This window comes from Dendrobates tinctorius, unplaced genomic scaffold (genome assembly GCF_039654945.1).
Source record: "Dendrobates tinctorius isolate UK_male_01 unplaced genomic scaffold, ASM3965494v1 ptg000162l, whole genome shotgun sequence".
NCBI classification, from domain to species: Eukaryota; Metazoa; Chordata; class Amphibia; order Anura; family Dendrobatidae; genus Dendrobates; species Dendrobates tinctorius.
Window position 1 is genome coordinate 41489520 of NW_027361829.1, and position 17810 is coordinate 41507329.

Sequence of the window (17810 nt, forward strand, 5' to 3'; positions counted from 1 at the left end):
CCAGCCTATTTTGACCTTAATGACCTGGCCATTTTTTTTTACAATACTGACGAGTGTCTCTTTTTGAGGTAATAACTCAGGAACGCTTCAACAGATCCTAGCGATTCTGAGATGTTTTTTTTCGTGACATATTGGGCTTCATGTTAGGGGTAAATTTAGGTCAATAATTTTTGCGTTTATTTGTGAAAAAAATGGAAATTTGGTAAATTTTGAAAATTTTGCAATTTTCAAATTTTGTACTTTATTCTGTTAAAGCAGAGAGTAATGTGACACAAAATAGTTAATAAATAACATTTCCCACATGTCTACTTTACAACAGCACAATTTTGGAAACAACATTTTTTTTTGTTAGGAAGTTATAAGGGTTAAAAGTTGACCAGCAATTTCTCATTTTTACAACAAAATTTACAAAACCATTTTTTTAGCGACCACCTCACATTTGAAGTCACTTTGAGGGGTCTATATGGCACAAAATACACAAAAGTGACACCATTCTAAAAACTACACCCCTCAAGCTACTCAAAACTACATTCAAGAAGATTATTAACCCTTCAGGTGCTTCACAGGAACTAAAGCAACATGGAAGGAAAAAATGGACATTTTAATTTTTCCAACAAAAATTTTCTTTTAGCATCACATCATTTTCACATGGGCAACAGGATAAAATGGATCCTAAAATTTTTGTTGGGCAATTTCTCCTGAGAACACCGATACCTCACATGTGGTCATAAACCACTGTGCGCATGGCAGGGCTCAGAAGAGAAGGAGCGCCATTTGACTTTCTGAATGGAAAATATGCTGGAATATTTAGCGGTTGCCATGTCGCGCTTGGAGAGCCCCTGTGTGCCTAAACATTGGAGCTCCCCCACAAGTGACCACATTTTGGAAACTAGACCCCTTAAGGAACTTATCTAGATGTGTGAGGAGCACTTTGAACCCCAAAGTGCTTCACAGAAGTTTATAACGCAGAGCAGTGAAAATAAAAAAATCATTTTTTTTTCCTCAAAAATGATTTTTTATCCCGCTAATTTTTATTTTCACAAGGCTAACAGGAGAATTTGGACCACAAAAGTTGTTGTGCAATTTTTCCTGAGTACACCGATACCTCACTTGTGGGGGGGAACCACTGTTTGTGCGCATGGGAGAGCTTGGAAGGGAAGGAGCGCCATTTTGGAATGCAGACTTTGATGGAATGTTCTGCGGGCATCATGTTGTATTTGCAGTGCCGCTGATGTGCCTAAACAGTAGAAACCCCCCACAAGTGACCCCATTTTGGTAACTAGACCCCCCCAAGGAGCTTATCTAGATGTGTAGTGAGCACTTTGAAACCCCAAGTGCTTCACAGAAGGTTATAAACGCAGAGCCGTGAAAATAAAAAATCACTTTTTTTCCTCAGAAATTATTTTTTAGCCCGCTATTTTTTATTTTCCCAAGGGTAACAGGAGAAATTGGACCCCAACAGTTGTTGTCCAGTTTGTCCTGAGTACGCTGAAACCCCATATGTGGGGGGAAACCACTGTTTGGGGACACGGCAGGGCTCAGAAGGGAAGGAGCGCCATTTGACATTTTGAATGGAAAATTAGTTCCAATCATTAGCGGACACCATGTCGTGTTTGGAGAGCTCCTGTGTGCCTAAACTTTGAAGCTCCCCCACAAATGACCCCATTTTGGAAACTAAACACTCTAAGGAACTTATCTAGATCTGTGGTGAGCACTTTGAACCCCCAAGTGCTTCACAGAAGTTTATAACGCAGAGCCATGAAAATAAACATTTTTTTTCCTCAAAAAATGATTAATTAGCCCTCATTTTTTTATTTTCACAAGGGTAACAGGAGAAATTGGACTCCAAAAGTTGCTGTCCAGTTTGTCCTGAGTATGCTGGTACCCCATATGTGGCGGGAACCACTGTTCGGGCACACGTCGGGGCTCGAAAGAGAAGTAGTGACGTTTTGAAATGCCGACTTTGATGAAATGGTCTGCGGGTGTCATGTTACGTTTGGAGAGACCCTGATGTGCCTAAACAGTAGAAACTCCCCACAAGTGACCCCATTTTGTAAAATAGACCCCCCAAGGAATTTATCTAGATGTGCGGTGAGCACTTTGAACCCCCAAGTGCTTCACAGAAGTTTATAACGCAGAGCCGTGAAAATAAAAAATATTTTTTTTCCACAAAAATAATTTTTTAGCCCCCAATTTTTTATTTTTCCAAGTATAAAAGGAGAAATTAGACCACAAAAGTTGTTGTGCAATTTTTCCTGAGTACTCTGATACCCCATATGTGGGGGTAAACCAGTGTTTGGGCACACGTCGAGGCTTGGAAGGGAGGGAGCACTGTTTGACTTTTTGAACGCAAAATTCGCTGGAATCAATGGTGGCGCCATGTCACATTTGGAGACCCCCTGATGTGCCTAAACAGTGGAAATCCCCCAATTCTAACTCAATCCTAACCTCAACACACCCCTAACCACAACCCTAACCCCAACACGCCCCTAATCCCAACCCTAACCACAAGCCTAACCCTAACCGCACTGCACATGTGCCCACCATTTTGGAAGATGGCGGAGTCCATGTAGTAAGACCGAGGGACACCGGGAGGTACCGGGACTCGGGAGGTACTGGGGGAATCGGAAGGCAGGGTAGAATGGGAAGGCGGGGAAGCGATCGGAAGGCAGGGGGAACAAATACTAATGGCGGCGGCAGGTCGCCACTGCCAGTCGATGGGGGGGTCTGATTGGTGTCTCCAGCCATGGCAGATGCTATTGCAGCATCGGCCATGGCTGGATTGTAATATTTCACCAAGTTTCATTGGTGAAATATTACAATCGCTCTGATTGGCTGTTTCACTTTCAACAGCCAATCATAGCCACGGGGGGCTAAGCCACCCCCCTGGGGTGAAGTACAAAACCCCCTGTACCTGCGTGTTGGGAGACCTTTCATTGACCCCTGTCACCCGACCCGCAGGGGGGCTATCAATTCATGATGCCACATAGGCGTCATGGGTCGTATTGGCACCGACTTTCATGATAACTATGTGGCGTCAAAGGTCGGGAAAGGGTTAAAGATGCACAAGATTCATTAAACTTTGTACCATAAATACGTTTGACATGGCAAACCAGCCTCCAGCAAAACTGAATTTAAAAATTCCACACAGGATGAACCCTCTGAATAAAGTAGTGATATCTAAGGTTGTGAAAAATGCTGAATTTTTATCTGTTTTCTTAGCATTTTTTGGAGGGTGTCAAGGGGTCCTTCTCCAATACCACACAATCAGCAGAGCGAGGGATGTATGAACAATCCCAAGACCTTTATTATAGGTAAAACTAAAAGGTCCCTAAACAATCCACCACACTAAGGATACAGTAGTCCAGAACACAAATGCAGTTCAGTAACAGGATGAATGTCCAAGGAGATGAGAGTCCAATCATCCAGCAGACAGAGGATAAAATGGGTCCATATGCTTCCCCTTCTGTCTGACATGCTGTCCTCACAGGATCATCATCACGCAGGGTCTGACTTGAACAGCTCCTGTCCTTCCCAGCACCCTCCTTATGTCCAGGGGTAGTCAGACAGGTTGGGGCGGTTTTCAGGCCTCCCAGACCTGACAAAGATGTCTTGGGGATTAAAGCACTACAGGGGGTTCATCAAGAGGCTAAAGGTACTGTCACACTTAGCGATGCACCAGCGATCCCGACCAGCGATATGACGCGGTCAGGATCGCAGGTGCATCGCTAAGTGGTCACTAGTGAGCTGCCACACAGGCAGATCTCACCAGCGACATCGCTGGGGTCGGGGGTCGCTACTTACCTGTCACAATAGGCGATCCTGACGTCCTCCCGCCCGTGTCCACGCTCGTCGCTCCACAGGAAGCCCAGCAGGAAGCTGACGACGAGAAACGGTCCAGGACGTTCTCGCGCGATCAGCGATAACCAGCGGGTGAGCGGTCGGAGGTAAGTATCACACATAGCGATGTCGCTAGTAATATCGCTATAACGTCACAAAACCTGTGACGTTATAGCGATATTGCTAGCGATATCGCTTAGTGTGACGGGCCCTATAGATACAGTCAGGCTGCAGACAGTAAGTGAGCTAATTTTGGAAGGTAATTGAGACTCAGACAATATGGAGAATACACGGAATGATACAGGACAACAAGAGAACACTATAGAAATCTGTAAAATATAAATATACACAAAATGATACCCACATAACATCACACCATCACAACCTCTCCCCCCTCATAATAAGTGAGCACGCCATGATGTCTACACAGACCTCTGGCCTGCTCACTTTAGTCCACATTGCTCAATCGTTTATAGTTCCTCGTACAGTGGCAGGGGTAGGTCAGCCTGGGGAGCCTATGGTACTTCTTGTCGAGCAGGTCCATCGGCGTTCTGGTGTTGGCTTCCCCGCTTGTATTGGATGGAGAAGCTGTAGGGTTGTAAGGACAAGCTCCACTGCTGCAATCTTCCATTGTCCCCCGATACGCGGTTCAGCCATATGAGGGTGTTGTGGTCTGTAACAATTGTAAAGTCTCTGCCATACAAGTATGGCTGCAATTTTTTTAGCGCCCATACGATGGCAAGGCACTCCTTTTCAATAGTGGCATAGGCAACTTCCCGATCCAGTAGTTTCCGACTCGCAAAAGCAACAGGATGTTCTTCTCCGGCGGCGTTCACTTGGCTAAGTACTGCCCCAATCCCAAATGTGGATGCATCTGTCTGCACAAGAAACCTGCACTTAAAATCAGGGGCAGCCAAGACAAGAGCAGTGATGAGAACGGTCTTTAACGCTGAAAAGGCATCCTCGCATGTAGTCGTCCACATCACATTCCTAGGCATGTTCTTGCGGGTCAGGTCGGTTAGGGGCTTGGCCAAGGTGCTGAAATTAGGAACGAATTTTCGATAGTATCTAGCAGTTCCTAAAAATGAAAGTACCTGCTTTTTAGTCTGGGGTCTACACCAGTTGCTAATGGCTTCCACCTTGGCAGGCTCAGGCCTTAGGGTCCCATCCCCTACTCTATGCCCGAGGTACTGCACCTCAGCCATCCCTATTTGGCACTTATCAAGGCGAATGGTCAGTCCTGCAGTAAGGATAGTCTTTCACTATGCCCAAGTGTTTAAGATGTTCCTCCCAGGTTGTGCTAAAAATGGCAATGTCATCCAAGTAAGCACAGGCAAAGTCCTGACATTGTTCTAACAGTCGATCTACCAGTCACTGGAAAGTAGCGGGGGCAGTTTTCATTCCAAAGGGCATTCCCAGGAACTGAAAAAGCCCAAATGGAATAATGAAGGCTGAGTGCTCCCGAGCGTCCTCCGTTAGGGGTATCTGCCAGTACCCCTTGCTCAAGTCTAACGTGGTCACAAATTGGGCACTGGCCAGATGATCCAATAGATCATCAATCCTGGGCATGGGGTAAGCATTACTCTTGGTGGCATCATTTAATCTTCTGTAATCAACGCAGAATCATGTACCATCCTTCTTGGGGACCAGGACGACAGGAGAGGCCCAAAAACTGTGAGATGGCTGAACAACTCCTAGTCGTTTCATCTCCTCCAGTTCCTCCTTTATTATGCCTTGAACAGCCTCTGGAACCTGGTAGGCAGCCTACTGGATGGAGCGTTGTCCGGGGGTTTCCACATGGTGACTAGTGAGAGTAGTCTTCCCCGGCTTTGAAGAGAAAGCTGCAGTTCTCGGCCTTAGTACGGCGAAAATATCATCCTTTTGTATATCCGATGAATGGGAGCCCAGGGGCACTTGTTCCAGTGATCCTCCCGCTTGGGCGACCTGGAGAAGATTGGGGAGACACTCGTCGGCGGTATCACTAGGGGGGTTGGCAGACGGCTAGAACAGGCAGAGATCGGTTGTGGTATTCTTTCAGCATGTTAATGTGGACGGTTTTCTGTCGTCGACCTCTAGAGTCCAGGGCAATAACATAGTGTCATTAATTTTCTTGACAACCTGATAAGGGCCTTCCCACACTGCTTGAAGCTTGTTGGCAGGGGAAGCAGTAATCATGTGCACTTGTTGTCCTTCCATAAATTCCCGGGTCCTGGTATTACGGTCATACCATGTTTTTTGTCTGGACTGGGCCATTTGCTGATGTTCTTTAGCCAAGGTAGCTATCTGGGTGAGAGGGTCTCTGAACTCTAGAACATAGGGAACGATGGGCATTCCGGTATCTGAGATGTCTCCCTCCAAATGTTCTTTCAGAAGAGTGAGAGGCCCACGGACCTTCCGGCTAAACAGTTCGATAGGCGAAGAGGAGATGTGGCAGGTATTTTTCCCAGTCTTTTTCAACATCAGCAAAAGCCCTCAGAATATTTTTTTGGGTTCCATTAAAGCGTTCACATAGTCCGTTGGTCTGCGGGTGGTATGGGGTGGTGCAAATGGCTCGAACACCACAGGTATGCCATAGGGACTGGACCAGATCTGACATGAACTGAGTGCCTTGATCCGATAATATTTCACTAGGAAACCCTACCCGGGTAAAAATGGTAACAAGGGCCTCGTCTACCTTTACTGCTGTAATACTGGACCGGGCCACAGCTTCAGGATACCGAGTGGCATAGTCCACCATTGTCAGGATATATTTTTTCCCCGACCGGCTGGGGTGGGCCAGAGGACCCTTTCTGTCGACAGCTACACGTTGAAATCTTCAATTATGGGCAGGGATTGCAGGTGTACCTTATGTCGAGCTCCTGGATGCCGCATTTGCTGGCACACATCGCAGGTGCGGCAATAATGGGCTACTGACTGCGAGATGCCAGGCCAGTAAAAACTTTGGGTGAGTCCTTTTCCTCCCTTGATGTGCAGCCAAGGGGATGTCATGGGCCAGTTGGAGTAGCTGTGCCCTGTACTTCTGAGGGACAATGAGTTGCCTGGTCGTTGCTTCAGGGTTGCCCTTGTCACTGACCTTTGTTAATAAAGTCCGTTTTCTCGAGTGAAGCCATCCCATTATCTTCCATGTGCCCAGTTTCTGCCTTTCGCCTAAGGGCTGCTAAGGTAGTGTCACCCTCTTTCTCTCCTAAACTCCTCTCTGTCCCAAGACTCTCCCATGGTAGTAGCAGCGAACGTATTGCTTACCAACTCTGATGCGGTTCGTGGTGGTTGCTCCCCGATGAGGTCCAGATGACGTAGTGCTTGAAGAGCCTGTAGTCGGGTGACTGCTCCCACAAAATGGCACTGTAACTTCCCAATATCGTTCCCAAGGAGGATATCTGCATAAAGTCCTCCCATAACTCCAATCCAACAGTTTTTCTCCACAACCATAATCCAAACGCAGAGAAGCTTGCTGTATATATTTGCGGGTACCCCCACCAGGACAATGGGAATTCCCTGACCCTGGTGAATTGCCTTGGGTCGAACCACACGGGGGTCAGCGATAGTCAGGAATGCCCCGTGTCTCTAAATCCTGACACTTTGTATCCATCAATTAAGACATCCTGCAGGTGGCGTTGCCGTTGCTCTGGGTAGCTAAAGGACTAAGGCCACAGTCCGTACACTCCAGGAGGGGTATCTATGGTGCTGTGGTCAGTGGTCCACTCTGGTGGGGGTGGTGGTAGCTCTTCCTCAGGTGGGATGGATTGCACAAGATACACTGGACGAGGTGGGGCTCCCTCCGAATCCTTGAGGGACAGCCAAGCTGCAAATGTCCAGGTTGCCCACACCCATAACATCTCTCTGTGATACCCCCAGGTCATGGTCGGAACTGTTGGGGCCCAGGATGGTGAGGCGTGATTGTCATCGACTTGGGACTAGGTGGAAAGGCAGATATAATCTGAGGGGGACGGGGCGCAGGAGCAGGCCGTGGTTCATTGTCCAGAAGCCTCCTCCATTGTAGTCGAATAGTAAGGGCTTCATCGGCCAGGGCTGCAGCTCTATACAAGGAAAACGGCGTGCGCTCCCGGACCCATTCCCGTATCTCTGCGGGGCACTTGGCAAGAAATTGTTCTATAAGGAACGCCTGTATAACGTCTTACACAGTAAAGGCGTTTTCTGCTTCCAGCCATCTCAGACATGCCTGGGACATCTTATGTGCATACATCCTAAACGATCCCCCCGTGGTGCATGGGAGGTCTCGGAACTTGGCCCTAGATGAGTCTGGGGTGATAGCATGGTAATCCAGAATAGTCCGCTTTACATTGTTATAATCCCGATTCCCCTGTGAGTCAATGGTTCGGTAAGCCTCCACCATGCTTCCGTTCAAGAGTCCCACTAATAAACGCATCCAGCCAGAGTGGGGCACCTCCATCACAGCACACTGCTGCTCAAAGTCCTTGAAGAACCCCTCCTCATCTCTGGAAGTCTCATCAAATGGCTTAAACTCTGTCCGGGTGATCCGTACAGCCTCCCGGATCATTGGGTTTACACTCCACATTGCATTACTCCCTCTTTCAAGCTCCATTGCTTGTCTCCGCTGTGCCCGGCGGGCAGCCTCTTCCTTATATTCCTGAGAGACATCGGGGCCCAGAACAGCCATCTCTTCTTCGCACCATACCAAGCACTGGCTTTTTGGGGTGGGGATCCCTGTCTCCAGCGCTTGTCCTTCAGACATCTGGGAGGAAGTGGCCAGGCTAGCACCCACCAGTAAGTCAATTAAGGCTTCTTTAGTCAGTCCCTGGTAGTTCAGGCCCAGGTCTCTGGCTCTCTCCTGTAAACTGGATACAGTCCAATTTCTGTACTCACTCTGGATGGTTCTCCATTGTGTTACACTCTGTTGATCCCACTGCTGCCACCAGTTGTCAATGGGGCCTTCTCTGATACCACACAATCAACAGAGAGAGGGAAGTGTGAACAATCCCAAGACCTTTATTATAGGCAAAACTAAATGGTCCATAAACAATCCACCACACTGAGGATACAGTAGTCCAGAACACGAATGCAGTTCAGTAACAGGATGAATGTCCAAGGAGATGAGAGTCTAATCATCCAGCAGACAGAGGATAAAATGGGTCCATATGCTTCCCCTTCTCTCTGACATGCTGTCCTCACAGGATCATCACCACACAGGGTCTGACTTGAACAGCTCCTGTCCTTCCCAGCCCCCTCCTTTTGTCCAGGGGTAGTCAGACAGGTTGGGGCGGTTTTCAGGCCTCCCAGACCTGACAGGTGCCTTGGGGATTAAGGCACTACAGGGGTTCATCAAGAGGCATAGATACAGTCCGGCTGCAGACAGTAAGTGAGCTAATTCAATTATCAGACTTTTGGAAGGTAATTGAGACTCTACACAATATGGGAAATACACAGAATGATACAGGGCAAGAAGAGAACACTCTAGAAATCTGTAAAATATAAATATATACAAAATGATACCCACATAACATATCACACCATCACAGAGGAACATCATGTGGCCTGATGTTGGCTGGATTTTATCCACAGCACACATAGAGCTTTACGAGCGACACAGTCGAAATACGCTTAAGAAATCCACATGATTCTAATCAACATATACCGAAAGAAGACAACGCTTTCCAGGAAATTCCAAAAATAAAATTCTTTGTTTCTTTATATAAGATTTTTACTTTATTTTTAATAGCAATGCATATATTTATTTGCCTTTTGTTTTTGTAGTGTCCATTTTGGCATTTTTTTTAAATGCAGCATGGTGTAGTTTTGATATTTATTTTTAGGCGGTTTTCTATATAATTCTCTTTAAAGAAAAAAAACCCTAAGAAAAAAATGCTTGAAAAAAACATGTAAACCATGTGGAAAAAAAATCACTTTGAAAAATGCTTTGAAAAAAAATCCATGATTTTCATGCTGGTTTTAACTAGCTACCAACAGCCACCCCAAAAAAACACAAGAATTGTGTTTAGGGGTTGCATAAAGGTTTTTTTCTGAGATTTAAAGGGGTTATCCTGTCCAAATTGATAAGTATATTGTCATTCTGTGTGTCACTCTGTGAGACTGCAGACTTATGAATCCCTGCTGCGCATGCACTGTGCGTGTCGGGGATCCGCCAGTTTCTGCGTCGGGGCTGCAGGGTATGTATGAGTTTGTATATACTTCTGGCCAGTGGACGCAGTCTCACTCTCCATACACTTGTATTGAGCGAGACCACACCGTCTAATGTTTTGGTCATCCAGTAGGCATGGCCACACCCACAAGACAGGATCTGGCCCGAAGTATGTATAAGTCATTGTGGAGGCTGCGCCTCAGTTAGTGATGCGGTCATCCAGTGGTCGTGTCCGGATAAAGGGTCTTGCCTCAATACAAGTATATGGAGCGAGGCCGTTCCCCCTGGCCAGGAGTATGTATAACACATAAATACCCTCCCGGCTCAGAAACCGGCAAATCCCCTCAGCACACAGTGCGTGCACTAGAGGGATTCAAAAGTCTGCAGTCACTCAGAATGATTGCAGACTTATCGATTTGGGACAGGACAAACCCTTTAATATGACATGAATGTGTGGTTGACGAAGGTCCATTTATAAAATTAGACATAGTGGAGTGCACCTTCCACCTTTTTCAAAATTCCAATTTCATTTCAGGCTTTGTGTGTCATATTCACTTAAAAGAAATCGATTATCAGAAAATAATACGTTTTTGTGCCTTTTTTTTTTTCATCTTAGCATTGTTCTTTTCCATATCAAAGTTTGTATTAAAAATAAAAATATAAATCTTGTAATTTTCACACATGACACTGGAGCATTTTTAGACTTAATTAACATCTTGTTTCAGGAAACAGCACATGCAGTAGACACACTGTTCAGACTCCAACCCTATCTTTTGTATTAAAGCATCTAATGAGCGTGTGCACAGGTCAATGTGAAGTGAGGGGGAGCAGGGTCAGCTGTGACATCACCTATTGTAAATGAAGGATCCTGTGTTATCAACTGTATATAGAGGTGTTATTGTATTTTGCCTCTGATGGTAACTCTTCCTGAAAGGATGGGAAGTTAGAGTCTAAAATGTCCCACTAGTAGGTGTAAAGATTACAAAATTACAGTTTTGTTTTTAAATAGAGTTTTGTTACTTTTTAAATAAAAAAAATCCATCTAAAATTAAAACCGGATTTCAACAGAAGGTCATTTTCTAATGATATATGCCCTTTAAATGAAGTTGAGCTGCAAAACTGACACAGCTCATAGAGAAAAGCTATAAAGGGGCAACAACGCAACCTTTTAGTTTGCATGACCCTATAGATCTTAGCAATATGCCGTTAATCTTAAAAGTGTGAAAATCCTTAGTACAACAATTATATCTGATGAATGAATAGAATTCAAGAAATTTAAGATTTGATGACCAAAGCATCTATTTATATAATTGCCTTGTAATGTTTTCATTTCCTGTTCTGTCTAGATGTCACCGTATCCCAGAATTCCAAGCGGAGGAAGTTCACCGACCGTCATATTGGGACACCCAAGTGATGGGTGTCTCAATAAGGAAACTGCTGCTGGTACCAACCTATTGTGCGGTACCACCAGCGGAACACCGTCGCACCACACACTATACGCCGTACGCACCACACACACTCACACTCTCACAGTCACACTCTCACAGTCACACACACACTCACATTCACACTCAGACACACACTCATACACTCACTCTCATACTCACTCTCACACTCACGCAGCCTCTTACGCGGTACCACCAGCGGAACACCATTGCACTGCACCTGCGCGAATTCCACGCAGGCGCAGTGAATCATTTGGCTGATCCCGGTGGCAGATGCGCAACGTGTCTACAGGCAGAGGAAGCCGGTCACATTAAAGGAGTTTTCCCACGAACGAAAGTTCATTTTAAAAATTGTCTGTGTCTGACCGTGTACGGAGCATATCACATCTCCTGGGCAGGGGAGGAAGCAAAAGACTATACTGACATTACAGCAGGGGATCACAGTGGATTCATTTTATGAGGTAAAATATTTCACTGACTGTTTTTAAACAAAATTTTACCTCACAACATGTATCCTCTGCGATCTCCTGCTGTAATGTCAGTATTGTCTTTTGCTTCCTCCCCTGTCCAGGGGCTGTGGTATGTTCTGTACACGGTCAGACATGGGGGTGAGAGAGACAGAGCACAGGGGGAGACAGCTCAAACGGGACAGCACTTGAGGGGAGAACACAGCACAGGAAGGAGAGAGACAGCAGACAAGGAGGATAGCACATGGGGTAGACAGGTCAAAGTAGAGAGCACAGACGGGAGAAGTCAGCACATGGGGAAAGAGAGAGTGGATAGGAGGGTGAGCCCATGTTGGGGGAGATATTCTCAACACTGCAAAGCCTGCCCCCATCGTGACATTATCACCCTCCCGCCCTTCAAAACTTGCAGATATGCTTTACATGGGTATTTATACATATGTTTTCTGTTATTGATATTTCAGGCAGAATCTGACAATACAGAAGAAAATCTTACTGAACCCACTCAGAGTGCTGCTGAAGATGGGAAAGAACCTGAACTAGACAGCGCTAAAGATACTGATGTGACTCCGGTAACAACTCACAACAACGCTTTTTTCCCTTTACATTAGTCCTGCTTTGATGTGTTAAGGTACTGTCACACTTAGCGATGTACCAGCGATCCCGACCAGCGATATGACGCGGTCAGGATCGCTGGTACATCGCTAAGTGGTCGCTAGTGAGCTGCCACATAGGCAGATCTCACTAGCGACATCGCTGGGGACGGGGATCGCTACTTACCTGTCACACCAGGCGATCCTGCGTCCTCCCGCCCGGCTCCACGCGTCGCTCGTCCTCACAGCAGGAAGCGCCACAGGAAGCTGACGACGAGAAACAGTCCTGAACGTTCTCGCGCGATCAGCGATAAGCAGCGGGGGAGCCGGTCGCTGGTAAGTATCAGACACAGAGATATCGCTAGCAATATCGCTATAACGTCACTAGTTATAGCGATATTGCTAGCGATATCTCTTAGTGTGACATGCCCTTTACAGGTGCTTCTCACAAAATTAGAATATCATCAAAAAGCTAATTTATTTCATTTCTTCAATACAAAAAGTGAAACTCATATATTAGATCATTACAGTCATTACAGAGTGATCTATTTCAAGTGTTTATTTCTGTTAATATTGATGATTATGGCTTACAGTCAATGAAGACCCAAAAGTCACTATTTCAGTAAATTAGAATTAACAAAAAACATCGGCAAAGGCTTCCTAAGCATTTAAAAAGGTCCCTTACTCTGTTTCAGAACTGAAATAAATTGACTTTTTGATGATATTCTAATTTCATGAGATGCACTTGTAAGTGCTTAGCGTAGAGCGCAGGATAAACGTGATCCAAAATGTTATGTAAAATGTTCCAAATAAAAGCTTCGAATCAATCCACACAAAGAAACTAGTCTCCAGTCACATCTGTCAATGGAAATATAGGAGGCTTCCATGTTATTGGTAGTACAAAGGCTCTGAAAAAGCGCCATGGTTCCTCGCCCCCCAAAAGAAATCCAGCAAACTTTCTGTTCCCAAATCCAAATGCCTCCCCATTCTGAGCCCCAGTGTGCCTAAATCACATTTAGCACTCACATGAGAGCCTGCTTAATTTACGAGTGTATGTCTGCAGATGCACATACTGGGCATAACGTACTGGTCACTACAATGTACTGGACACTACAATGACAGATTTGCAATTTTCACTTAGCAACATCCATTGCTGCTCGTTTAAAGAAAGCACCCATGGAGTCAAAATCATCACTGCACCTATAGGTTAAGGGTATGTCCATACCCAACTTAAATTCATCAGTGGAATCCAATTTCAAGATTTGCATTAAATTATGCAGATTTTGTTGTAGAATAGCCACAGTTTTGCTAGAGCTTTCAACATTTTCAGAATAGATTGACGCTCAGTAGACTTTAAATTTGCACCTCTGTTCATTTTATGCTGCAGATCTTCACAGTATGTGAGTGAGATTACATGACATCTCATCCACAATGTTGGCAAGGTTATACCCAGTAGATTTTTCTGTGCACGTAATTCTCATCGGAACATACCCTTAGTTTTGCAGCAAGAATTATAAAATACTTCCTTATAGTTTCCAGTAGATGGCAATAATTCACAAGAAAACGTTTTTTGCACAGCTCTGCATGTTATTACTGGGTCTTGTGTTTAAATTGTATTCGTTATGCAGAATGGTGTTTCTCAATGCTCGTAATTAGTGATGAGCGAACTTGCTTGGATAAAGTATTCTGGCATGCTTGGGTGCTGAGTGACTTCGACGTTCTTGAATAATATGTTCGAGTCCCCATTGCTGCATGTCTCGCTGCTGTTCGATGACCACAACACATTCAGGGACTGCCTAACAAACAGGCAATCCCTGCATCACTACTTGTAATCCATTGAATTCAGTGCACAACCAAGGAACTGTCGGCCATTCCTGTCTCCTTAGCACCAATCTAGGCATGTCGTCACAGCTGCTTTTATACTGCCAATACGCAGGCTAATAAACTGGCATAAAGATATATTGCACTGCATTATAGTTACAGAATGTAAATTAAAAACATACCTTTGGGATTAAAAAAAAAAACTAATAAAAAGCTGTTAAAAATTCTGTAAAAAAAAGCAAAAACAAAATGAGTAAGTCCTAAAACTTAAAGGGAACCTGTCACCTGTTTTGGCCACTATAAGATACAGCCATTGTCTTTCAGGACTTTTATACCGCATTCTATAATGCTGTAGATAAGCCCCCGGGCCGACCTGCAAGATAAGAAGAATAAGTTTTATTATACTCACCCGGGGGGGGGCAGTCCGGTCCGATGGGTGTGGCAGGTCCGGGTCCGGCACCTTCCATCATCTTGGGACGCCACCCTCCTGCTTGCTTCATCACTCCTGGCATGTCGCTCCTGCGCAGGCGTACTTATCTGCCCTGTTGAGGGTAGAGAAAAGTACTGCAGTGCGCAGGCACTGGGTCTCTCTGACCTTTCCCAGCGCCTGCGCACTGCAGTACTTTGCTCTGCCTTCAGCAGGGAAGATAAGTACGCCTGCGCAGAAGTGCGATGCTGAGAGCAAGGAAGCAAGCAGAAGGGCGGCATCGCAAGAAGATGGGAGGTGCCAGACCCGGACCTGCGACACCCATCGGACCGGACCACATTGGACCCCCCCAAGTGAGTATAATAAAACTCATTTTTCTTACCTTTCAGATTGGCCCGGGAGCTTATCTACAGCATTATAGAATGCTATAGATAAGCCCTGAAAGGCAGTGGCCGCATCTTATAGTGGCCAAAACAGCTGGCAGGTTCCCTTTAAAGGGAATCTGTCAGCCCCCGTGACGTATATGACATATTAATGTGAGCATACAGGCAATAGAATTGTTACACTAGTCCTACCTGAATGCTTCATATTAATGGTCTTGTTGTTGAGAAATGTTATATTCTGTCTTTATGCTAGTTATTTCTTCTAGGCTCCGGGGCGTACAGTGCCTGGATGAAAAGCCCTGCCTCCTGTCGTCATTATAATACTACCCCCCTCTAATGCATGTCAGTTATGGCTCAGAATCCTGTATTTGTTCCATTTTGGTAATGTTTTAGAATTTTAAAGTGACATTCTAAATTAATAACTATTTTGAACATTGACAAATGCTGTAATATTACAGGATGTTACCTGCATACCATCAGTTGTAATAGAACCAGCATCAAATCATGAAGATGAGGGAGAATATGAAGAAAAAGGCATTGAAGTTAAAGATGAGTTTGATGCCATCCAAGATTCATCTGTTGGGCAAACTGAGGGCACTGCCAGTGAAACTAACAATCTTCCCACATTAGAAAGCCCTCCATCTCAGGAGATACCCACTGGCTTCCTGTTTAAGGTCTGAATATTAATTTGTACAGCTTCTTACTAATCTGTTGCGGTTTACTACAAATGACATAAAATTTAGTCTGTGTATCACTCTAAGGCAGGGTTACACTTGCGAGTGTGATGCGAGAAACTCGCGTGAGTGTCTCGCACCAATACCAGGCACTCGGACCGGAGTGTGCGGCTGCATAGAAATAAATTGATGTGAGAGACTCGCGCGAGTTTTCTGCATCACACTCGCAAGTGTGACCCTGGCCTAAGGGTTCCCTAACATGAACGTAAAACTCAGACGAGTGCTATTTGATGTTTTATTGAATAGCACTGTTATTCTATGGGGCAGTGCTGATCAGCAGTGGTTTTTTTTCACGCTGATTCGGCGTACTGCAAGTTCCTCCACGAATCAGATGACATGCACCCATTCAAGTCTATGGGTGCGTGGAAAACATCACACTGCCCCGGACTACATCGGATGTTATCTGAGCGCAGTCCGAAATCCACAGACTCAGACAATGGAGAAGATGAAGAAATTAAGTTCTCAGTTTGCTACAGTTCTCTCATCCGATAGAATCGGACCACAGTAAACTGACACGTTTGTCATTAGTATAGTTGTCCAGATTCTCTCCCATGAGAGAGCCAATACTCGTGTGAGCGAGCCCTAAGGCTTCCTTTCCATTATTGCAGTCACCCAAAGTTTTTCTCTCCAGCATGGTACAGAAATGTCTTAGAAAAAATGATGATGGAACTGATCCTATAGATTTTTATGGGATCGTTTCCCGGTCAACTGGTCGATCATTGTTATGCCAGATTGGTCTTGGAGCTGGATTAGACTTCTAAGGAAATTAGCCTAATGTTCTCTCAAGTTAACTTTTATACTAATATAAAAAGGGTCACATACTTATTTAACTAATAAATGTAACCTCTGTTAAGTACAGAATTATTTTTTTTTTACTATTCATTTGTTCTATCATATTACCATTTTATACATTTGCTACTGTAAAGGTTGAAGTGGTTGTCTGCCTAGAACAACATTGTTTTGTGAGATAGCTTTTCTCAACAGTGAGCTGGTTGTCTGCTTTCTAATTGTTTGAATGTCAGTGACCACCTAGGGAAACTACTGACGTTAGCCCCTAGCTAAGGGTGTGTGCACACGTTGCGGATTCGTCTGTGGATCCTAAGTGGATTTGGCCCTGCGGATCCGCAGCAGTTTTCCAAGGGATGTACAGTACCATGTGATACTATGGAAAACAAAAAACGCTGTGCAGTTGCTGTGGAAAAATCCGCACAGAAACGCAGTGGTTTATTTTCCCCAGCATGTCAATTCTCTGTGCGGATTCTGCAGCGTTTTCACACCTATTCCATTCTAGGATTCCACAGGTGTAAAAACGCAGGCAAAATCCACACTAAATACGCTAGAAATCCGCAGGTAAAACGCAGGCATTTTGACCTGCAGATTCAGCGTGGAAAAATCCGCAGACGAATCCGCAACGTGTGCACATACCTTAAAGCTGCCTGCAGCTATCCACTTTGGGGATCAGACAGGTTCTCAGAGTAGTCAATATCTCTGAGATATTAGATTGCCCTAATCATTGCCCTAGGTGAATGGATTTGGATACATAATACAATAGGTATAGATATAAAAACCACTCTATATACAGTTGTGTGAAAAAGTATTTGCCCCCTTCCTGATTTCCTATTCTTTTGCATGTTTATAATTAAGGGAAAATGAAATCCAAACCTACAGGGCCCTGTGTGATAAAAGCAATGTTTGTATAAAGAATAAAAAGTATAAGCTATGTTCACACCTCACAGTTTTGCCGGATTTTTTTTTTGCTAGGAAAAAAAGCAGAATTTTGCTGCCCCACTGGCAAAGTGAATGAAATGTCTGAAATTTCGTGCACATGTTGCTTATTTTTTAATTGCAGATTTGAAGCAATTTGAAATCTATACCATATCAATTCATTCAGCATTTTTGCAGAATTTATTACCTATTCTAAAAATACACAGAAAAACATGTGAAAACATGCGTCTTGTATGCAACGTTTTTCCTACCAACACATC

At 44.8% G+C, this 17810-nt stretch overlaps 1 protein-coding gene across 5 annotated transcripts in view; it reads left to right on the forward strand.

The window, feature by feature from the left end:
* AMPH (amphiphysin) overlaps window positions 1–17810 on the forward strand; it is a 312840-nt gene that overhangs the window by 291037 nt on the left and 3993 nt on the right. For all 5 annotated transcript variants that reach the window (XM_073549970.1, XM_073549972.1, XM_073549971.1 and 2 more), the window contains 2 exons: window positions 12332–12439; window positions 15550–15765. In XM_073549970.1, coding sequence (XP_073406071.1) covers window positions 12332–12439; window positions 15550–15765 — 324 coding nt within the window. The remainder of the gene's footprint in view (window positions 1–12331; window positions 12440–15549; window positions 15766–17810) is intronic.